The 24,412-nt window shown below is 46.2% G+C and overlaps 1 protein-coding gene across 2 annotated transcripts in view; it reads left to right on the top strand.

Moving 5' to 3' along the window:
- The window catches only part of LOC309601855 (mothers against decapentaplegic homolog 4), a 29,203-nt gene extending 12,088 nt beyond the window's left edge, over positions 1-17,115 (top strand). Inside the window, exons 5-12 of one of the 2 annotated variants that reach the window (XM_082335054.1) lie at positions 1,082-1,297; positions 3,082-3,201; positions 3,356-3,466; positions 5,298-5,348; positions 8,015-8,198; positions 9,177-9,345; positions 10,617-10,755; positions 11,948-17,115. In XM_082335054.1, the coding sequence (XP_082191180.1) occupies positions 1,082-1,297; positions 3,082-3,201; positions 3,356-3,466; positions 5,298-5,348; positions 8,015-8,198; positions 9,177-9,345; positions 10,617-10,755; positions 11,948-12,159 (1,202 nt within the window). In that variant the 3' untranslated portion in view covers positions 12,160-17,115. The remainder of the gene's footprint in view (positions 1-1,081; positions 1,298-3,081; positions 3,202-3,355; positions 3,467-5,297; positions 5,349-8,014; positions 8,199-9,176; positions 9,346-10,616; positions 10,756-11,947) is intronic. The other variant, XM_082335055.1, reaches the window with a different exon arrangement.
- Positions 17,116-24,412: the final 7,297 nt, after the last annotated feature.

The raw sequence follows: 24,412 nt of genomic DNA on the forward strand, positions 1-24,412 counted from the left end.
ATTGTGCAGCTGGTAACTGCTTTATTTCAAAACAGATTTTTTTTTTTTTTTTTCCCTTCCAGAAGAAATTCCTAGAGAAGGAAATTTGGGTAATCCAATGTTTTTAGCACATTATTAGAAGTATTCAAGTAAAAAGGACTTAAAAAAAACCCCAAGCGACCCGACAAACTGTGAACTTCACAAGCTTTAACTTGGGTGCTCCTCTCTGCTAATTTGCGTTGTTACCCCTGTCTTCTGAAAAATGATCTTTTTGTACAGAATCAAAGCTTACTAGCCAGCAGTTAAAGACACAATAAGTGTTTCCTTGTCCCGCTACTGTTTTTGCAGCAGGAAACAGAAAATTGCCCTTAGATTTTAACATATTTAAGGCTGCTTTAAAAATGAGCATGGGAGCTAATGCAGCCTAAGGGTTTTACTTGAGCGTGCTCAGTAGGATATATAGAAATAAATTCTTGTAGAGGCGATGGTAGTAATTTCCTTACGCCGTATGTGGAATATTCTGAATTAGGGACTACAGTGTTAAATATAGAGTAGCGTTCTGTTGTCTTTGAATGCGAATTTCATGTTTCTAGTCAATTTGGATGGGAGTTGCTTAAAATTACTTGAGGGATGCATGAAGTTTTTTTTTACGTGCTGCGTTCGTGAATTACATTTTTCATAGGACCTTTATGTGTACTTGTATGCTAGGAATTGGTTTGTTAGCTACTGCGTTAACATATATTTAGGTGCTTGACAAAAAGCATGCTTTTCCATTTTATTAACCACGTCCAATAACACGATGATGGACTAGAAAACAAAATGCTGTTGGAGTCCACTACTGGGGGACCAAACTGCTTGTTTGATAGCAGTAAGCAAAATAAACGGTTTGCTTTTCCATCCAGTTACGCTTCAAAATTCCCTGCTGCTGACTTGAAGTGTTTATTTGTAATTGAGAGGAATGCCTTAGCGATGTTTATAGCGGTTAAATCCTCCCCCCAGTAGTTTTAATAGCACCCTTATTGCTTGAAAGTAGCAGTGCAATTTGTAGTTAAATCCTGAAAATGGAGTTGCTGTGCCTGTTTAACCGTTCGCTTCTTCGCAGCTCCATCAAGCATGTTGGTGAAAGACGAATACGTTCATGACTACGAGGGGCAGCCGTCGTTGTCTTCTGCCGAAGGCCATTCAGTCCAAACCATCCAGCATCCACCAAGTAACAGGGCATCTACAGAGCCTTATAGCACCCCAGCCATGTTAGCTCCTACTGAGGCTAGCACTACCAGCACCACTAATTTTCCCAACATTCCTGTGGCTTCAACAAGTAAGATCATCGAGATTATATGAAATACTAAACTGTGAAAAAAGTGCAAAGATAACCACTGATTTTTGCCAAAGCAGATCTTGCGTTGGAACTGTGCTGCTGCCACGCCACGCCGCTGAAGTGCGTGGCGATATGATCTAGGCAGTCTCCTAAGTGTTAACGTAAGGTTTTAACTCGGAGCATAATTTGAGTAACTTTTCCTGGTGACCCAGTCTTTTTTCAGTGAGACTGACACTACCCGAGCGTTACGAGACTGTTTTGGATATGCCAAAGGTTCAGCGATACAATGTTAAGACAATTGACTGCTGACAAAACATTATGGCTGTTATTGGAATAATTCTCATAGGAATGGAATTCTTTTATTATTTTTATTAAAACAGCAAGCGGTACCACATACGGATATGCTGTAAGGTGGCAGTATCGAGAGTTTTTCAGCCAATTCTGTAGCGTTCCACAGCTGACAAAAGGAGTCTTCCAGTTTTAACTTGATTATTTTTATAATGGCCCGCTGTGCTGCCTAAGTGACAGCCCTGATTCATATTTTCACGAGTCCGTTGGAGTGCTGCGTTGAAGTTTTTTCTTACTTTTCTGTGTGTATTTGGTTACAAGTGGAAGAGTCTGGTTTACCAACATCAAACCTCACACTTCACTCCAGCGGGACGATAAAGCAGTTAAGTACGCAGTGTCCTGCAGCCCTAACGTAGGGAAACCATGAAGTTTGGAGGGGTTTCACATGCTCTTCGTCACCTTAATATCAAAGATATGTGACTAGAATGGATTTCGTGTTATCCAATTTGAATTATGGTGGCACGGTGTTTTGATCATGTTCTTTAATTTTAGCCGACAACTTTTTTGCTAAAACTGACGATGGTTTTGCCAAGCTGGGATACGATGTCTGTATTTGTCTCCAGCAGAGAAAAAAGGATAGGCAGTTTAATTGTATCGCCTTTGCACAACCGTTAATAATAACTTTTTCTCATCAGTGCTATAATTGTTGGAGCCAAGCGGACAGGAAAAAAAGCTCGGTTTTAGGTTTTAGTTCAAGTTTTCGATGTGTTAAATTCTGCTAGCCACACCAGTTTGAGAGTGCAAGTGTACTTGTGAAACTGCTGATCAGTTTAGTGTTAATGGCTGAGCTGAAGCCTTTTAAAATCAAATTCTGTTAACCTGTTCTGAAATATCTGTAGTTTTACTTTAAAGCTTAGACAATTCTTGAAATACTTACTTGGGAGGAAAAAAAAAAAAACGAGCAGCTTTCTTAGGAAGGAGTCCAGTGATGTATGCAGCTCTATTCAAGCACTATTTTTAAAAATAAAGTACTGTTCAGTCCGTTTTGGAGGAACATAAATTTAAGCAAACGTCCTCCTTAGGAACAGTAGTTATAATATGCTGAAAATAAGCAACTTATTGGGCCTACCGTTGGCCTGTTTGGATTCACACCAAATCGCCTCATGTTGTTATTGAACAAAACCTGTGACATCTCTTCTTCTTTCCTTTGGAACTGAAAAATGAGATGTGAGCAAAACAAAGATGCGGTTGATAAAGAGAGTTCTCTGCATACTTCTACTCCTAAAATATTAAGGGTGTCAGAGTCAATATTAGCTGATGCAGAGCATCTTGCCTAAGACACTCTGGTGGGTGGAAAAAAAATACTGAAACCAAACTTGTAGGAACTGTGTATTGCAGTGCCCTTAGTTGGGTGTATTTTCCTACCCAGTAGTGCTGAGCTCTTCTTAATTCAAATTTTGGAACGTTCATGAATAGGTAGTGTGTTCTTTTACCAGGTCAACCTACCAGTATATTGACAGGTAGCCATAGTGATGGACTCTTACAGATTGCTTCAGGGCCTCAGCCAGGAACTCAGCAGAATGGGTTTACAGCTCAGCCAGCTACTTACCATCACAGTGAGTATATACATATGTGCACTCTTCTTAGTTTTCTAAAACCAGTTTCCAAATGTTCAGGAGAAATAGAGGATTAGAAGTGAGATGCGGAAAAACTCCCTTAAAAACCAACCACTCCTTTTTTTTTTTTTTTTTTCTTTTTTCTTTTTTCTAGATAGTACTACAACTTGGACTGGAAGTCGGACGGCAGCCTACACACCCACCATACCTCACCACCAGAATGGCCATCTTCAGCATCATCCACCTATGCATCCTGGACATTACTGTAAGTAGTGCGGATTTTCAAATCACTTTGTTTTCAGTTTTCTTGAATGGTGAGGGCTCGTTTGTGATTATTCTTTACCCTCAAATCCTTTTTTTTTTTTTGTTATAGCACTACCATTGCTATATTTAGTATATTCTGACAGTTAAATGTAAGAGCTTGATGGACTTTCCTCTGTTAAAGCAGCAGAGATTAGAAATTCAGATAGCTATAGCGATACCATCTATATTATAGGTGTCTTACTATACCTAACAAAACTAGCATTTCCTTTCTAAACTTCTGGTTTTAAAGCTTTGCAATCTTGTAGTAAATATTTCCTTTGCGGAAAAGGAAGTTGATTCAGAATGTGGTGTTTGGATATTTTTCTTTCAAAACTTGGAAGTTCCTGGCAGGTTTTATTTTCTAGAAATTTTGAAGTCGTGTCTTAATGATGTAACAATCAACATTAAGCTTTAGAAGATGTATGTCCGTGTGCACTAGCCTAAAAGAACTTCGTGAAAGCTCGTGCAGGAAAGTACTTCTCAATAAAGTGGTCTTGCCACCACCTGATTCGTGAGTACGTTTGGCACACACACTTGAAAATCTTTTTCACCTACGAAATAGGACCACAACCTCTTGTTTTAAGGTACAGGAGATGGGAAAGAGAAAAAAAAAAAGCGATCAAACTTCTAGTATAAGAAGTGTCTAGCGCAGTAGATGAATACAATAGATTAGATACATTATAAGAGTATAGTGCAAAAAAACCCCACCCAAATTTACATTTTTCTAAATTTTGTGGCAAAAAGCTGGAATGGTTCTTTTTTTCCTAATATAGTGCTTAACCAGATCACTTGTTTGCAGCAGTCGTTGTTAGTGGAGGGGAGACTATACAGTGAGTTAATGTTAAAATGACTTTTCAGCTTGTCTCTATCAAGAAAATTGTGGTTTAGGTACAGTTATTAAGTTTCGTTATTTTGTTCTGTTAGGATCCCACTTCATTTATCATCTTATTTGTCAGTGAAAACTTCAGTGGTGCTGTAGATACTCTATAAACGTTTCTCAGTGCACGTATCTTTCCATAATTAATATTTGTAACTGGCTGGTGATACCACATAGAGCTTTTCTTGGCTGCTGCCATTTCTCACTTCAGAAAGTTGCATGTTTTGACACCTACCAACGTTGTGCCTGTTTTGACATCTTGTTGCGAAAGCTGCTGTTACTTATAATACTATGTTTAAGTCTTTCCTTCTTGTTCGCTGCTGCCCGTAAGGGACCTAGTGAGTTTATGGAAGTGGAGAGGATAAACTGACCAATACCAAGACCGTATTCAGTATTTTTTTCTTTAGAAAATGAGTTCTCTAGGGCTTTTTTCCATCTTCAGGGAGTGTTTCTTACGGACAAGTCCACAGTATGCTGGGCAACTTGTTCTGTGATTGATGAACTAATGAAGTGTGGTTTCTGACAGATTTATATCATGTGCCTCTATGTAATGATTCTCTCCTTGCCCAACCTGGGGGCAGATGTGAAGCCGAAGTCCTAATTCTATTACACCTCCATGCTACGTCTGGTTTCTGCTCTCTCCCGGGGCTTGAGCAGCATGCAGCCTTTCCTCCTGGGATACTAATGGAGCTCTTTGCTCTACTCAACTTGTGATTTTTTTGTAGGAAACCTCTAAGAGCGTACTTCTTCTGTGGGCATTTTTCTCCCATGTCAGATTTGGCCAATTGATTCAGAAATTACTGGGATTTATAACATCTGGCATCCTCGCAAGTCTCTTCTTTTCATAGGAAAACAAGTTAAGAAAGAAAACCTTATTTTTCCTTCTGTAAAACAAATTGCATGTTTTCTTTTAAAGGGCCAGTTCACAATGAACTCGCATTCCAGCCTCCTATATCAAATCATCCTGGTGAGTAAAATCTAACGTGTAATGCTAAGATTTGTGGAAGCTAATAACTTCCTGCTTTGAGTCTGGTTGTGGATTTTTTTTTTTTTTTTTAATTGTATCAAGTACTCTGAAATTTGTGAGAGAGAGTTTCAAAAGCAGAGGAAAGGAGAGGAACCATTTTGTGATAAGTCGTCTTTTGAATTCGCACCTCTGTTTTGAAATAGTGACGTACTCTGTGAACTGAATTTAATTTAGATGCCCAAGTCAAAAATTGCAGTCCTCAAACCCACGCTGAGCCGGAGGTGTCTGAACTCGGAATGTCCTTGATCCTAAACTTTGCAGGGTGCCTGAAGTTGTACTTTTTGCCTGCTTAGAAACATCATGGAGTTTAGCTCATGCCAAAGCCCTCTTGGACCCATGATCTAGAAGTCCAGCATCACAGCCAGATACCCTGAAAGACAGATATCGCCCTTCTTAGCATTTTGGTGCTGTTTGCATACAAGCTGGCTCTTGCCAAGAGTCTTCGTTAACGGTAGCAGTTCATGGAACCGAAGAAGCCTTGTCCTGCGGTGCAAGCTAGCTCCGTTGCAGGTGCAAGGTGGTACTCTGTTTTTAACAACAGCAAAGCTGTTGCCTGCACAGGGAGAGCTGCAGAGTTGAAAAGCCTAAAAGTTTAACTCACTTATTCATCGGCCAGTGAGTACATCAGTACCAGAAATAAAACTCTTGATAATTGTTGGCTGAACTTAACTGTAAGCTAAATGGTACTTCATATTATTTAGTATGTCTTTTTCACCGTATTGATTCGCCTGTTGATTTTACCCTTTTCAGTCCTGAGAGACATGAGTATTTATTTGAAGATTAAAAAACCTAAAGGAATTCAGGCACCTTGGTTTATTCTTTTCTAATAAAAACAGAACAACAGTTTCTTAAGATAAGTAGGTGTGCTTTTGGGTGCCGCGCTTTGTAACGAACGAGTACCACCTCTGGCACCGGGAGAGCTGTTTTTCCCGTTGGCTTATCAGGCTGCTGTGTTTAGGTCCTACCGTGTTAGCTCTTCTGCTTCCCCTGTTTTGAGTACGCTGCAGCGCTGATTTTCTTTGCCCTGCCCAACAAGCTGCTTAAGTGCCAGCTGTGTTCCCCTTTTGTGGAAATGGGCCCTTATAGTCAGCAAAGGTGCTGAGTCATGGAATCATAGAATCGTTTAGGTTGGAAAAGACCCTTAAGATCATTGAGTCCAACCGTTAACCCCGCACTGCCAAGCCCACCACTAAACCACATCCCTCAGCACCACGTCTACACTTCTTTTAAATACCTCCAGGGATGGGGACTCAGCCCCTGCCCTGGGCAGCCTGGGCCAGGGCCTGACAGCCCTTTGGGGGAAGAAGTTTTTCCCAATACCCAACCCAAACCTGCCCTGGCGCAGCTTGAGGCCGTTCCCTCTCGTCCCATCGCTTGTTCCTGGGGAGCAGAGACCGACCCCCCCGGCTCCAGCCTCCTTTCAGGCCGTTGCAGAGAGCGATGAGGGCTCCCCTCAGCCTCCTCTTCTCCAGGCTGAGCCCCCCCAGCTCCCCCAGCCGCCCCTCCCCAGCCTTGTGCTCCAGCCCCTGCCCCAGCCTCGCTGCCCTGCTCTGGCCACGCTCCAGCCCCTCCATGGCCGCCTTGGGGTGCGGGGCCCAGCGCTGAGCACAGCATTCGAGGGGCGGCCTCACCAGTGCCCAGCGCAGGGGCACCATCACCTCCCCAAAATCCCCAATGACTTAAGCTTATGGCAACTTTAGGATTTAATGTGTCTGCAGAGAGAAACTCTAACACTGAAAGCACGCACGACGAACTGCGCAGAAGGCTTGACAAGCCAGTTGCTCCCAGGTAGCACGCAAGCGGCAGATACACGTATACAAAATCCCTTTGCTTTGTCAGGTTTCCTCGCTTACCTGAGTGTTTGGGCTTTAGTTGCATCCTCTAGGGAGTCAGGGTTTCCTTTCCTCACATGGTAGCTTCTTCCAAGTATCATCTTTATAGCCAGTTTTTCTTTTTAAAATAGGATGAGTTAAAAGGCACCTCTTTGCTATTAAAACATGCCATTTTGTTCTGTTCCCTTGCTTAATACTTCCTTGTTTTATCCCAAACCTGACTTTCTTGTGTGCAGACAAGATCAGGAGGGGATCTTTGATGTTTTTCCCCCGTTGCACTGCTTGCCAAATTTGCTTTGCTTTGCAGGGAGGATAGAGAAAACTGACTTCACCTAGGAGGTGTGTATATATATAAATTAAGCCAGATCTGTTTGAGAGTTCGTTTCTATCAGCCTCACCATGAATAGGCATATACGTTTTACTTTCTTTACGCTAAAGGAGGACAAAATCAAGCTGTAGTCATAAGGTGCAGGAATGCAGATGGTTTACAAAATCTATCTGGAACGATAAACCGTACAAAGACTTGTAAGATCTTAACTCCATAAAAACCCTAGCATTGATGTGTGCTCCAATAAAAACGACAAGCCCACGTTCGTTGTAGTAGGTAGGATTTTTCTGTGCTAGCAGACCTGTCTTTGTCTATCTGAACTTGCTTATGTGAGTGCGCACTCTTACTCTGAACGACAAAAGCGGTTGCAGAAGGCTTAATTGATTGGAATGGGTTTATAGGTTTTTCTTAAGCCTTCCCGTCAGTTAATTGTATATATTTTTTAGCTCCAGAATATTGGTGTTCGATCGCATATTTTGAAATGGACGTGCAAGTTGGGGAAACGTTTAAGGTCCCTTCAAGCTGTCCAATTGTTACTGTTGATGGATATGTGGATCCTTCTGGAGGAGACCGTTTTTGCCTGGGCCAGCTTTCCAACGTGCATAGAACAGAAGCCATCGAGAGAGCAAGGTATTCTGCAGATCCCGAAAGCTCCAGCTGTCCGTGGTATTTGCTAATATTTTGTTTTGCCTTCAGTCTGTGCCTCCCTTTTGAAATGACAAGTGTGGTACGTTTCTTTTAACTGAATTAACTCCAGGAGAGTGTATCTTTCTAGGCCGCTACTGTAATACATTCAAAATGTGAAGCGGGTGGCAAAGACCTTCAGCGCTTTGCAATAGCGCGTTGCTTTTCATTGCTTTCAAAGGCTGTGCCTTCGAGGATAAAATTAGCAACTCGTGCCATTATGTATGCAAGCTGAATATTAGCTCTCCACACCACAGAGTGATGTGAGAATAACTGCAATATATAGATTTGTCAAAGGAGCAAAGGAAGGTTGATGGAGAGCTAGTTGGATTTTCGATCGTTCTCACCATGCACGTGCTAGGCTTTGATGTGGAAGCACAGAGAACCGAAGCAATCTTGTAATTTTTTTTCTTCTTCTTTGAAACGAAAAGGAATAAAATGATTCCGCCTCTTCAGAAACGTTGCATTATGACAGTCAAAACGCTAGATTGCTGTAACGTGATCCAAATGAGCATACCGTTCTGCATTCAAATGTGGCTTTGTGTATACACTCGAGTGACTTTCTATACTGGAATGCTTGTGGGATTTTACACTTCGGAACAGAACTGAATGCGTTTGGTATCCCAGCTCTGTATTGTCAGTGAGCACGGTAGTTGCTACTCAGTTATCATTGCTTCTACGTTCTGTGTTTCCCATAGATCTTTACGTGGTATTACAGACCATTTTTTACTTTACAGATTTTGTGTAACTGTATACTAACTTAGATATAAGATAACAACTACAATTTCAAGTCCTTGTATGAATGGAGTGTAAATGAATGTATCACAAACGACTGAGAGCTGGAGAATCGTTTATGGTTTATTTAGTAAAGGTGTGATTTATAGTACGTATACACAGGCGCATTGGAACGGTGTTTCTTTTTAGGTTGCACATAGGGAAAGGGGTGCAGCTGGAGTGCAAAGGAGAAGGCGACGTGTGGGTGAGATGCCTCAGCGACCACGCGGTCTTTGTTCAGAGTTACTACCTGGATAGAGAAGCAGGGCGTGCGCCGGGGGATGCTGTTCACAAGATTTACCCAAGTGCATATATAAAGGTCGGTTGGCTCTTCCTAGATGAAAATTGTGGGGGAAATAGCATACATTTGGTTCTTGTAAATGGTAGGGAAGCTATGCGACGCTGAAATAAATGTAACTGCTTTTCATTATCCTTTAAAAAAACCTAAAACTTTCCCTTTGACAAATCGCTTAAGATGACTTTCTTAAATGACTCTGAACTGAAAGTATCATCTAGATACTACTAGTAACTAATATATAAACAATACTAAAGTAACTAATTTTGTATTTTGTCACAACCTTGATAGCAGTTTTTTGTATTTTTAGCCCTACAGTTTTAAATTAACTGCTACCAAAATTTTTAGCATAGGTTATCTGTTTCTTTACTCTTTCTCCAAAACAAGAAAAGTTGGGAAAGTATATATAGACGCAGTAGAAGCGTAAAGTGCGTGTTAAAGTGTTACGAACGTGAAGTGATCCAGAGGTCAGAGAAAGTTGCATAGAAACAATTTATTTTCAGGAGGTTCTTACTTGCACATGCCTGTGCCAGGCTTCAAACTTTACTTAGGACAAGTCACGCTTGTAAAAAATCATTCTTGAATTGGAGATAAACTGCTTGAAGTTTGCAGTGATTTTTTTTTTTCTTTTAATCCTCAGTTTTGCAGGCAGGTTGTGTAATGAAGGTGAACGAAACCCCGCTGGCCTCTGTGTATGAGTTTTCTAGTACGAGACCAGAGTTCCTCTGTATATTAGTGCCAAGCCTGATCACAAAGATATAAAATGCCACCAACCTGAAACCTAGCTGCTGAAACTTCAGGCCTATCAATTATTGGTATTTCTTTTAAATAGACTAACACATTTCAGTAAAGTGGCGAAGAAGAATAAAGTCTGACAAAGTTAAGCAGGACTTGTTGTTTTCCATTTTATTTACATGCCTATTTGCTGGAAATCCTGGGATTTAAGTAAAAAAGTCAGGATTTTATGAGCCCGTAGCATCCTTCAGACGTTGATCCTGCGGTCAGTTCCGCACAGGGTGCTGCTTTAGCCTGCTCAGCTCAGCCAGGTTCTGGTATTGCCGGTGGCGGTAACGTCATATAAGAAGAGTCGCTAAGAATCAGCTTTGATGGATCATTTCTGTTGGAAATTAAACTAGTCAGGGAGGGTTTGCTTTGACCCAAGCATATGGTGAGACCGTAGAAGTTGCTTTGGGAGAGGAGAGAGGTCTGGATTATTGGGGATGGGTGCTGAGGAATTCTTTCCTTCATTGATTTCAGTAAGTCTACATAGTTTGATAATTTTTTTTTTTTTAAAGGTGTTTGATTTACGCCAATGTCATCGTCAGATGCAACAGCAGGCTGCCACTGCCCAAGCTGCTGCCGCTGCTCAAGCTGCAGCAGTAGCCGGAAACATCCCTGGACCGGGATCAGTAGGTGGAATAGCCCCAGCCATTAGTAAGTACATTAACTGCTCGGTCTCTTTTTTTCCTCACCTGAAAACAAATAACACAGCTCTCCCTCGTAACGGCACCCATCCACCCGCTGCCCCTGCAGCAGTACCACTGAACTTGGACTGAGGTAGCAGGATTGGGGCGAGGTGGGGCTGGGGTGGCATCGCGGTAAGTCTGGATTCATTCACTTCGTACCTGCTCCGCACACCAGTTTTCACTCTCTGGTCTTCAGGGCATGTTGGGTATGCGGCACAACAGAAACATTTATAAACAAGGTCAAATAGCGTAACCCTATTACTTCAAACAGAGAGACTTTTGGCTGCTTAGACCCAAGCTTGAAAAATAGTCTTTGAGATCTAAGCCCATAAAAGCATTACTCAAAACAATGGGGATTACTGAGTGACAAAGGCCTTGACTAGGTTTAGGGAAACTTAATATTAAGATTCTTGAGAAGAAGAAGAAGAAGAGAGTGTGAGGGTGTTTTTCTTTCTTTGTATTTATTTTTTTTTTTTAAGTTATTTTGGGCTAGAGTTTTCTTAGTTGCTAAATTCTAGATCCTTGAAATCATACCCAAGTACTTTTCAAAGTGTAAGGACTTACTTGTCTCAGACTGCTTGACGTGCCACAGTGTTTTCTGGATTCCTTGTATTGCCAAATGGCTCTTGCCAGCTATCCTGTAAATTGCTGAAGGCATTTTGGGGAATGTATTTAACTTCTGTCATAGCCATACTTGTGATTTGAAGTTTGGCAGCTGTATTCATCTTTTTATTTTATTAGATGTAAGTAGTATAATTTGTTAACCCAGCTTCCTGCAGGCGACCAGTCTTGAGTTCTTATGCTGCAAAAGCAGCATTTGGCAAACCTCAAGTATAAGTATTTTTTTTTTTTTACTGTATTTCCTAAATAAGGTTTACACGTGTTGTATCACATGAGGCGTTAACGTTTCATCATGTCTGCTTTATCATAAGGAGTTTTATGTTTCAACACCCTTTCAAGATTGCAGAATGATGAAAAAAAAAATGTAATTGGAAGAAATGCAAAATAATTGCTGCGTTCATTGTGGCAGAGATCTAGAAATACGGATTGTGGTGAGAGGGCATTGTACCCGAAGAAAGAGCCAAGCAAACAGGAATGGCTAAACAAACATGATAAAAGAGCATGTCTGTGAACACTTACTTGACAACTCTCCTGTTTAGGTTTGTCAGCCGCTGCTGGAATTGGTGTAGATGACCTTCGCCGCTTATGCATACTCAGGATGAGTTTTGTAAAAGGTTGGGGACCTGATTACCCAAGACAGAGCATCAAAGAGACACCGTGCTGGATTGAAATTCACTTACACCGTGCCCTCCAGCTTCTAGATGAAGTACTTCATACCATGCCTATTGCAGACCCACAACCTTTAGACTGAGATCCCTCTGCTGCACTGCTGTGGGCCATTATATTGTGAGGATGGTGGATTGTAAAATACAATTCTGTTTATAACCTGAAGATATATTTTACTTTTGTTCTGCTTAATCTTCTAAAACCAGGTTTTAAAAATGTGTTTGCCGCCTTGCTCTTAGCAGAAAGAAACTGAACATGCAGAATTTGGATTTGAGTTATTTTCAGAACTTAATTGTCATAATACATGGCTCAGGGCTTAAAGTGAAAGGTAAACGCCTTATAGAGACTTTACAGTATTGGGTTTGTTCCCCTCGAAACTTTCCTTCTCTAATATGGCATCTTGGTGATAAGCCTCACAGGAGCCTTTTGTATGCAGAATATATATTATATATATATTTATATCTGAAAATTCCTTCTAATAGTTATAAACATTTACCTTAGAGCAACTTTAAAATTCCAGCTGATTTGTGATGTTCTTTTTAGGGAACAATAGTTAACAGAAGACTTCTTTATTTTGTTGACGATCTCGTTATGATTTTTCCGGATTAAAAGCTTCTAAGCTGCCAAAAAGTGAGGGATGAGGCATACGTTGTTGGCATTGATTAAAAATAGCGAGGAAAAGCAATGTGGCTTTTCCTTCACTAGTTTTTAAAAAAAGATATCGTAGATTTTTATTTATATAGACACGTGAGTTTTAAAACACTACAGGAAATGGATACTTTCAGTGCTGGCACTCAATTTAAATATAACATGAAGTTCCCAGTCTGCAAAGTTGCCACTGAAATTGCGTAATGAGTACCTAATGGCAGGAACATATTTTCATAACTACTACTGACTTCTATGATTTTACTCAAGTAAAACTTGGCAGGTATTTTAAAAAGTTGCATGACTCTTTTTACTTGCATATACCATTGAATCATGTATAATATTACATCGATATTTAGGATCCAGTTTTTGTATCTGTTCACCATTTCCACTCAGGGCAAGATGGCAAACTTGTTTTTATACCTCTCGGTTATTTTAAGCCCTATGCCATCAATGACCGTATCAATTGGCAATGACTTTGTATAGAGAATTTATAGTAGAAAAAAATGCAAATGTATTGACTGTATGACAGATACAATATGTATGCTTTCTCTCTAGTTAATAGTATAAATAAAATTATGAAAACCCTGATTTTTTTTTTTTATAAATTTAGTTTGCTTCTATTATGTAATTCTGCACCTTGAAACCGTTGATCTTGAGTGATGGATTACTTCCCTTTGCAAGACCAGCAGCAGCAGCAGCCAGGAGCGGTAGGAATTTTTGTTGGTTTCAACTCGCCGGGAAGCAAGGCCAATTTTTCTTACCTTCACCGCTTCTCACTAAAAGCATGTCCTGAGGATATCTCCTGGCTATTTGATGGGGTATGAAGAGGGAGCAGGAATTCCTTATTTTTCAGCATACGTGTAGGGAGTTGGAGCTTAGTTAAGCAGGCTTAGAAGTACGTAGACTCCGACTTAAGTCCTCCAAGCGCTGCCGGTTCGATCTGCCTGCCGTGCTGTACTGAGCCGACCTGGCAGCACAGTTGTAGTGGTTAACATAAGTAGAAGTCTTGGAAGAGATTCTTCAGAAGGTTTTTGCCAAGTTTCTTGCATAGTTTCAGGAATCTGGAGAAGGCGATGACACACAGTGTTTAGGTATTGCTTCCCCCATACGCTGAATTCTTACGAAAGAAGTCAGCAGTCATTGTTTCTGTCTTGGGCGTGGAAGCGCAGAAGACGGATGACTTTGGAGCGATGGCCAGAAATGGAAGAGTTTTCTCCATATTTTCATTAACAGTCTTGCCTTCTTCAGACTTAACTTCTAATGAGATCACTTTTTTTTCCTCTTAAGCAGCAATTTCTTGACGTTTGGAAAAATAGCGTTTGCTTTTCTCAAGACCTTTAGTTGAAAACCTTTTTCATTTTCCTTTCTCTCCTCATGATCTAGTTTGGAAAAGCATGCTGCTTCGGATTCTTGAGGAACGCTTCCAGTAGAGGATTCTGACTACCTCCATCCTCAGCTCGTTAACCAGCAGCTCCGTTACGCTTCATCCACAGCAGAAAACTTGATTTTGGGGGAAGAAATGAAAAGCCTGACTACGCGTTCTTCTTGCCGACCTCCCTTTCGAATCATCTGCCCTGCTCTTACTGCTGGGTTCGAGGTGCCTTGCCTTTTGGGAAGCATCTAGCCTTCTGAGCGATGAATTGCTCATAACAGACTCGTCCTTGGATTAGGAGTCCGTGAGCTTACTCCCTGTTGACCTTTGCGGTTCTGCAAGGTGCTGATCTTGGAGGATGGCTGATCTGTATAGGGCTACTTCACAGAAAACCCTCTGTACCAGTTGCTTGCGTTTTGATTGTGCCAAACTTTGGTAAAATAGTGAAAGATTGTTTCCACCTGTTGGTGTTCTTGCCTGTATTACAGTCTGAAAGAATTCAGCTGCTAAGACCAGGTTTTTTTGCAGATGTTTTGCAAGTCTCCTGAAGTCTCTACCTACAGTGAATGGTACCTACAGTGTAGTATTTAGATGGCCGAAAGCGTTCGGAATAGAACAGCAAAATAACGTCAGATGAGTTTATCAGAACCAAGAGGAGAAAGCTGAACATTGTGTGAGGCAGTAAAAATACTGAAATGGCATTCATCTTATCCACCCCGCAGTTACCGATAAGATGCAGTCGTAACCGGTAAAGGGCAAAATGAATCTCATTCGTAGTTTTTAATATGCCTTTAACTTAATTTTTGCACTTTTATTTCGTATGACAAGGCATAAAAGGCAGTGCATAATGGATTGGAAACCCTTCAGCAGCAGCGCGTTGAGTCTTTGACAGTCTTGCATTTATGTCTTTTTCTGAGATTCGGAAAAAGAGCTACAGCTACTTGACAGCCGTGATGATCCCCATACGCGCTGTAGGCAGGGATGTCAAGAATGCCAGAATCGCGGCTCCTCTTCAGCTCCGAACGTCTCAAATTCAATGAATTTAGCAAGTATTTTTTCAGCTAGCAATCTCTTGCCTTGCGATCCTGTTCCCGTGTCTGCTCTGCTTAGTTCTTTCGATGAAGTAATCACCCCTGTGTTTCTCGCCCGCAATTGTGCGCTCCTCAAAAAAAGCGTTGTGCTGGACTACTTCGGGATTTCGCTTCGTGTACTGGAGAGCTGGGATTAGCACCGGAAGGTTTGGACGGCTTTAGCCGTGGCGGTGGTAGTTTTGAAAGCGAGGGCGTTTAAAGTTAACACGGTAGAGATGTAGGAGAGGAAACCTTTTCGCTGCAATGGTTTAAAAATACTTAATTCTAACAGGAATCTCTTGGAAGGAGCCGTAACCGCTAAGCGGTGCTGGTTAGAAACGGTTGTTCCTTGCATCGCTTTTCTGGGCTTGATAACGATGTGCGGAGGGACCTGGACCCCCTGGCTGCGATATAAATCACTTCATTACCGGCTCCAGCGTACTGAAACGCTGGGAACCCAACGCTGGTCCCTCCCTAGAGAGGGACCTAAAGTACGAAGGAGACAAGGGTCTCCCCCGGTCACAAAACAGGTCTGTAGCAGCAGTAGTCATTGAACCCGTGTCCAACTCCTGTGCCTTACCTTTGAGACCATCTTACTTCTTGCGACACTTGTAAAGACGACAGCGTCCTCTCTGCGTAGCTCAGGAACGACTGCCTCAATTCTTTTACGAGGAACCATGAAAAAATTCCTATGCCAGTGTATACGGGGGGGGGGCTTCTGCCTCTGAACCCTTCAAATGTTGTTTACGTCTTGATGGTGGTCTTTATTGAGACATCTTTAATCTCTTCTTCGAAGAGTAAGCGCTTTAGAAAGGACTGTCTCCTTGGTTTGCATTTTTACTCTGCTACGCAGCGTGACTGGGATGGCTGGTCGCTTCTTTAACGCAACCGGTTAAAGAGAGCCAGATGGGTCTTCCTCTAAGTGGGATTCAGACTTAAGAAATCCTCTTTCCTCCCCTCCTTCTCCTGTCATGCTACTTAACATCTGCTCTATAAAATCACAAGGTGCTTCGTTGTCAGGTATTGTTCAGGGGACAATTTTTGAGAGGTTACTTGATTTTTTAAAATAAGACTTAAAAGCGATGGTCTTGCCTGGTCCTGCCGATAAGAGGAGTGCTTCCATGACTGTAACAGGTTTTTGAGGACCACGGTGCTGTTCTTGGGCCTGAGATTTGCAAGTTGCCCGTTGTAGGCATTTGTGTTATTCACGAGCACTAAGCTGGTTGCTTCTACCCCTCATCGGGGTAGAATTTGGTCCTGGACAGGGACACGAAACCAACGGAAAGCACTTCTCCAGCTGTCACACGTAGGAGCTGGATGCTGAACCGTCGCGTCGTCCTCCTCCAAAACGCAATTCTTGATGGCGTGTTTCTGAAAATGATCTGGGAGGCACGACCAGGCTGAGTCCCAGCTTCCGCGTACGATGCCGCTGAGGTCCCCGAGAGCTGACTTGGCTTTTCAGCGCCGTCAAAGTTTCACTTGGCGAGACCTGATGGAAAGCAGAACTACTCGCGACAAAATCTCCGGAGGTTTTAGCACTGCTGGCTGCTGTTGGGCCTTGCGAGTGATACATCGCTCCTAAATTTACAGGACTTGATTCTTTCGAGCTCACCAAAATCACCTAGCGCTTTCTTGCTCCAGTACCTTTTTCTGTGTCTTTTTGGTGAAGTTTGGTAGCACTACTAAGTTGTGATTCAGCTGGATTGAGAGCTGCGAAGTACCCATAACCCAAAACTCACCGTGAGAGGGTTTTTTGAGCATGAAAGCCTAGTTAAGCGTTTCTTCTTTTAGCCATTGCCTTTTGATAAGCGGTCAACAGAATTCCCAGTAGTTCCTTTGTAGCTTACTGTATGTTTTTCATTAGACCTAGTTTGTGGATAATATACTGTAGTTAACTTTCCTGAAATTCTGTAACAGAGTATGTTTTTGATTAAAAAAGGTAAAGATTCAAGTCTTCGGCTTCTTTATTTCATGGAGGGGAGAGCTTTTTACCCTGTTTCTGGCCGGCCAGACTGCTAGCCGCAGTCTCGAACTGCGTCGCGGCGAGGAGAGCTCTCCGGGGCAGGACTGCGATTTCAGAGGTCCTCTTCTCGCAGTCTCACACGTCGGATATTTCAGTGCAACCAGCATCGAACCCGAATCCGTGTGCAGTGTCCAGCGTGGCAGACTCCTGTGCACCTGAAGGCAGGCAGGCGCCGGTCTGTCTTCAGCTGGAGCGGCACAACAGTTTTGTGGGTGGTTGTATTAATAGAAATTATTTCTTTAAAACTTCCAGCCAAGCCTTGCGCGTGCGTTGCGTGTTGCGAGAGAGAATTAACATGGTCTCGGAGCAAAACCGGAGCAAGTACCGGCTCTCTGCAGCCGTTCACGCGGGTGAGTGATTGCCATCCTCCGTTAAAAGGTGCCCGGGAGCTCTGCTCCGTCCGCTCCTGCCCTTGCCAGGCTGCAAAACCCTTCCCAATAAGTGAATAAAATACCAACAAGTCATGAGATCTAGGAAAAAAGCAGGAGAGAGGCGATGCTTTTGTAATGCTCTGGGCCTCTGCTGATCTCAGAGACATCCCATGGTTAGAGAAAGGGGAGAAAAAAGCAAAACAACCCTCTGAACCCCAATGATTTGAGTATGAGGCAGGGAGAAAATTCCTTTTTATCCGCAGATCTGGCGGCCTGTTTGGGCAGGAACGGGTACGTGCGTGCACACCCGCTCCCTCTGCAGCGGCGGCTCCCCCAGTAGCTGCGGAGGGACGGAGGGCACCGATGCGCAGGTCATCGAGCGTCCTGAGGTGCCAGGGCCATAACTAATGCACACGGTGATGCTTCCCCCAAAAACATCTTCCTGGGCGTACAGAAACATCAAATACTTGAGTTCTCCCCGCAGATTAATTTCTTGTCACCAAGACTCCCCTCTTATTTGCGCGGTCCCTCTGTAAGCTCATCGATCACCACCTAAAACCAGTTTTAGCTCCTTGCCTCTCCAGCAAGCTTTCCAGACTCTCCCTCCCGGCGCTGTCACAACCCTTTTAGACCCACCGGCTGGTCGTGACCAACGTAAAACCATCGGATCTCACACCGGTGTTCTCTCTAACACCGAGCAACTCCGAGCCGGCACGCGATGCCCCACGTTTAACTCCCCTGACTCCACCACGCGGCTACAGGCTCGGGCTAAATCCATGGCACAAAGCTAAAGCAGGACCAAAAAGCCTTCGTCAGAGCACTGCCTCCTCCTGCCCCGTCATCCTGCGGCTGAAGCGTGGGCTTCCCATTCCTGGCAAAAAGATTACGAGGCTGGATTGTGTTTTTTCATCTTTCCTTGGTCTGCACGTACAAATATTCATAGAATCATAGAATCGTCAAGGTTGGAAAAGACCCTTAAGATCATCGAGTCCAACTGTCAACCTACCACTGCCAAGTCCATCTATACCATGTCCCTAAGCACCACATCTCCTCGGCTTCTAAATACCCCCAGGGATGGGGACTCAGCCCCTGCCCTGGGCAGCCTGGGCCAGGGCCTGACAGCCCTTTGGGGGAAGAAGTTTTTCCTAATATCCAACCCAAACCTGCCCTGGCGCAGCTTGAGGCCGTTCCCTCTCGTCCCATCGCTTGTTCCTGGGGAGCAGAGACCGACCCCCCCGGCTCCAGCCTCCTTTCAGGCCGTTGCAGAGAGCGATGAGGGCTCCCCTCAGCCTCCTCTTCTCCAGGCTGAGCCCCCCCAGCTCCCCCAGCCGCTCCTCCCCAGCCTTGTGCTCCAGCCCCTGCCCCAGCCTCGCTGCCCTGCTCTGGCCACGCTCCAGCCCCTCCATGGCCGCCTTGGGGTGCGGGGCCCAGCGCTGAGCACAGCATTCGAGGGGCGGCCTCACCAGTGCCACACGGGTGTGGCACACCATATTGTAAAAACACATATTTTTTCCCCCTGTACAGGGTAGGGGAGAATGCAACACTGGGGATAAACTCCCTGGTTTTCCTAGCTGAGCCCCAGCGCCGTTGCCAGCGGCTGGTACTGTGTGTGCCCATGGCTAAATCCCTGTCAGCCATGGCCAGAGCCTTGCTGCCGGCCGATGCGGTTCCCAGGCCCCGCTGATGCCATGCCGGTCCCGCTCCCCAGCTGCAGCCCGGAGCTGTGCAAAGCTTGGGTGGGTTGTACTGTCCGATGTCACCAGTGCTTGGACTAATTCCTAAACGAGCTCGTATGCTAACGACATCCGTGCTCGGCAATGGGAGGGAGCAGGTGGCCGGGGTGGCTGCGAGGCCCCTGCGCCGTCCCAGGGTGTTCAACAGCTTTTGGGCGGCAGCTCGGGCCCACGAGCGCGCCCGGCTTCGTGCTTACCCGGCTGCTGGAGGTGGGAACCCCGGGTTTGGGCAGGATGGCGCCAGCCTGGCACGGCGAGCTGCGGCGATTTGAAATCCTGCAAAACCCAGGGGTTTGGTTTTGGTGGTTTTGGTTTTTTTTTGTTTTTTTTTCTACCTGTAGCTGCACCGCGGCAGAACCGGAGCTGTGGGCATGCTGCTCCATCGCTGCTCCTGCAGAAGGGTGTGCGGCGATGGTGTCACACGTGTGTGCCCCCCGAAGCCTTTAAGGGACATGGGGCTGGCGGGTCCCGTGTCTGCTGGGGCTTCCCTGGCATGGACGGGCTGGGGACAGGCGCCACCGAAGCCATCCTGAGCTCCGCAGTGATGTCCCGGTGGCCATGGCACTGTCCCACCTCACATTTGTGCCTTGTGTCTGGGGCAAGAGGGCCTCCGCGCTGCCCGAGGGGCTGGGGACGTCCCCGTCCCCATGCCAGACCCCTGCCCACCCGCCGGTGCCGGCTGCGTTCCCATGGGAGCACTGGGGTGACCCAAGGGGCACAAGGCCGCCATCCCGGGGAGCCTGGCTGCGGTCCTGCTGCGGGGCCATGGGATTTTGGGGCTGCTTTGCGGTGCCGGACGCCCTGGGGCCTCTGGGGTGGGTGCCACTAGATGTCCGTAGTGCGCCATCAGCCGCGGGGAACGTCCGCCATGTGTGCGGGGAAGGGGCCCAAGCCCACCCAGGGCCACGGCAGCCCCGCAGGCCCAGTGGCTTCGGGGGCAGGGGCATCCCACAGCCGGTGAGGGCCACATCCCCTTTCCGTCATGTTCTCCACGGCCACAGGATGTCAGCAGGGGACGGGGCCACCGCAGGTGACACCACCTAACAATTTGGGGTGGTTTTGTTGATTTGAGAATTCGAGGTGAAGCTCTTTCTCTCAGTAAATGCAGCTAAAGCAGCATGGCCACGCTCAGGCACAAAGGTGATGGGTTTGGGTGCTGGGCCCGGCAACGCAGCGCTCAGGGTGAGGCTGCCCTGGGGCGCAGGGATGTGACCAAGGACACTGGGCACGGCGGTGGCAGAGGTGGGAACGGTGGCTGTGGGTGGGGACACCCGGGCAGCTGGTGGCAGGCGGAGGGGATGAAACACCGTGCCCAGGTTAGCGCAGGTTGGTGGCGCAGACCCCGAGGAGGGAGCAGGCATGGAGCATCCCAAGTAACAAGTGGTAGGATGAAAGGAGATGGCCTCAAGCTGCGCCAGGGCAGGTTTGGGTTGGATTTTAGGAAAAACTTCTTCACCGAAAGGGCAGTCAGGCCCTGGCCCAGGCTGCCCAGGGCAGGGGCTGAGTCCCCATCCCTGGAGGGATTTAAAAGCCGGGGAGATGTGGTGCTCGAGGACATGGTTGAGTGGTGGGCTTGGCAGCGCTGGGTTAACGGTTGGACTCGATGATCTTAAGGGTCTTTTCCAACCTGAACGATTCTATGATCCTCCCTGGGTTCTCCTGGGCAGCTGCCACGATCAACTTGATCCATATATATATTTTTTTCTCCTTGAATTACGGACACATGGTTGGTTGATGACCCAATTTCACGCTTTCCCTGACCCGCCCGCCTGCTCTGACCCACGGCCTCAGCCTCCACCTGCACATCGCTCCTCCTCAAAGCGTTGCGGTCAGAGAACGAAGCTTAGACTTGCCTTTTGCTTTTGCAGCTTTGCCTTCCTCCTCCCCGCCATCCCTAACCCTCCCGTGCTGGATTTCGTGCCATGGAGCCGTGGCCTGCTCTCCTCGCTGTGTGAGACTCCCTACAGCCTCATTTGCCCAAACCCCATTTGTTTTCTTTGCAACACCCTGCACCCTTGGCTCCTTCAGCTCCTTTTGCATTTATACTTTTTTTTTACCCAAGCAGCTCCTGGAAATGCACTGCAACTTTGGGAAAAAATGGGGCCAAGGATATTTTTCTTAGTGGTCCTGGCAGCTCCAGGGAGCTGATGAGCAGAAACGCTGCAGGATGGGAATTTTCCCCAAACTCTCCGTTCTAACCCCAAAAGCCAGCTCAGGTCCTGAGTCTTGGTGCATCAGCGGTCTCCTCCCAAGGGAAGCATCGCCCTTCTACCTCTGCCAGAGCTGCAGACGACATAGGCATCCTCACTAGACATGGAGAAGGGACTTTTGGTTCCAAGGAGGGAGAAGATTTCTGAGCGCAGCTCCCTGCCCGCGCAGAAATGAAAGAACACCATGAAGCACAAAAGGGATTTATCTTTATTTATTTTTTTTTTTAATTAAAATAAAAGCATTTTGTTGCCAGCTCCTGAGCTGTACCTGCTGTCCCCGGGAGCAAGCTTGAACCCTGTGGAGATGAGCAGGAACAGCCTAACCCCGGCTGATTTTCAGGCCCCAGCGAGGGATGCTCAGCACGGGGACGGACCCTTCCAGGCGCAGCCCGCACTGCTTCCCACCCGCGGTTCATCCGCCTGCTAGCAAGCAATAGCTGCAACACGAAGCGGAAAACAACCCTGAGGTCCTTCCCTGGCAGCTGGGAGAGGTTTCCCATCCCTGTTTCCCATCCCTGTGTCCCCCTTGCTCCCAACAAGGAGCCAGAGGTTTCCCAGGGCAGGGAGTGGGCTTTCGGAGCGGCCCAGATGCTGTTGCAGGAGGGCAGGGCTGGGAGACACCCTGCAAGATGAAGGTCCTGCAGGGCTTTTGGCTGATGCCAAAGTAGCCTCGCCGATGCCGAAGTAGCCTCGCCGATGCCAAACCAGCCTCGCCGGAGCCCTCCCTGCCTGGGGAGAGCCGCTGCGGGAGCTCCCGGGCCAGCGCAGAGCCCAGAGCCGGGAAAGCTTCAGGGGCTGAAAGGAAAAAAAATTCAAGCTTAATGCTTCCTTAAAACTTCACCTTGAAATAAAAAAAATTAAAATGGTTTAGCTCTCCTAACCAGCCCGGCTGGCAGCAGGGCGGACCGGCTCACGCCGATGCCCGGTGGCGAGCGCTTCCCTTTCCATGACCAAGAGTTAAAATTCCAGGCGGGTTACTCACCCATCACAAGTGCTCCTGAGCATGGAAAAATAAATTCACTACAACAAATTGAGAACTGGAGTGTGTGGTGTGTGTTTTTTTTTTTTTTTTTAAGCCCGTGCCTGTCTTGTGCAACTCCAAAGTAACCACAGCGCTACTTGTTCTGCTCAGTAAAACGTGTTGGAGGGGTTGGGATTGAAGATGGTTGATGTACATCTAGAAATAACGAGCTTGCATCTCCCTGCCGCCTGAGGTTTTATGTCTGAAGCTTCTTGCTGCAACATTAAAACCGCCCCAAGACCCAAGAGAAGTAAATTTAAATACTCTTTGATCTCTTCCCAAGCCTTACTATTTAAAAAGAAATATTCTCCTCGTCGTCCTTCTGAAGGAAGTGAACAGAAAGTTTAGATTTGAGGACAGGAGCTCCGGGGCGGTGGCTTTGAGGACCACACGCTCCATACACCCCAGGGATGTCTGAACAGTTGATGATGAAGGAAAGGTGAAACATCCCCCACGCAAAGGGGCCCTCGGGCATCTAAAATCCTTGGCCAAGCAGGAGGAATTCAAGTCGGTGCATTTGTGTGTACTGCCAGGAAGGTGCAGCTTATTTTTTTCTTTAAATTCCAAAGAATAACCAGAAATAGATTCTGGCAAAAAAAAATTTCACAGCACCCCATCATATCTACCCCACCACGGAGCCCAACAAGGGTCCCCTTCAAGACCCACGTGGACCCATCGCCAGGCTGCAAGAAACAGCCTCCGGCAGCACTCCGAGCAGGGTTTATAAATACACACCTTTGCAGGCAGATGGCCTCAAAAATGCCTTTTCCTATTAACTGCTGTCACTCTCCTTCATCCCAAGGAAGGTCGAGGTGCTCCGCTTTGCTGCAAACCTTCCCGGAGGGGAACTGCTCCCTCTCCCGTCGGTGAGAAATGGGGAAGGATGCTTCAACGGGGAGCAAGAATGGATCTGTAAGAACGCTGCTGAAGCATCCAAGCACGCTGCAACTGCGGCCAGCACAACGGCCAGGCTAAGGAGACGGCAGACAAGAAGCGAGAAGGTGGCCCATGGCAAAGAGGGGACCTGATGGCTTCAGAAGGAAACGTTAAAGCACTCGGCACCAGGCACAGGGTGCCAACGGGCATCAGACTGGGAGGAAAGGCACCAGGAGCCCCGTGCACCTTGACATCAGGAGGTGCTTTTTGCTTTTGCAACACTCCATTGGAGCAGGTCGAGAGGAGGCCATGAAGATGATGTAAGGGATGGGACACCTCTGCTGTGAGGACAGGCTGAGAGCTGGGGCTGCTCAGCCTGGAGAGGAGAAGGCTGCAGGGAGACCTGATTGTGGCCTTTCAGTACTTAAAGGGGGCTTAGAAGAAAGACGGGGACAGACTTTTTAGCAAGGCCAGTAGCGATAGGACAAGGGGTGATGGTTTTAAACTAAAAGAGGGGAGATTCAGACTGGATACAAGGAAGAAATTTGTTGTGCTGAGGGTGGTGAGGCACTGGCACAGGTTGCCCAGAGAGGTGGTAGATGCCCCATCCCTGGAAACACTCAAGGCCAGGTTGGACGGGGCTCTGAGCACCCTGATCTGGTTGAAGACGTCCCTACCCACGGCAGGGGGGATGGACTGGATGGGCTTTAGAGGTCCCTTCCATCCCAAAGCCTTCTACGATCCCTGCTGCTGGTTGATGCTCACAAACACAAGAGCACGGAATTTATCAGCTGCACTGAAGTAGCTCTGAAATGCAGGTCCCTGAGCATCGCAGCAAGCTCTGGAAGACCACGAGTTGCTTTTCAAAGGCAGCATGTCAAGCCAGCAATCAACGGAAAATGAGATTCCTCGCACGTGAAGTCACCTGGGTGGGTGGGTGGGAGCGATGGCCACCAGCCCCAGCCTTCAAGGGCTGCTCCAAGTGACAACCATGAAGACAGCAAAACATTCAAG

This window comes from Platalea leucorodia (genome assembly GCF_965183815.1).
Source record: "Platalea leucorodia genome assembly, chromosome: W".
NCBI classification, from domain to species: domain Eukaryota; kingdom Metazoa; phylum Chordata; class Aves; order Pelecaniformes; family Threskiornithidae; genus Platalea; species Platalea leucorodia.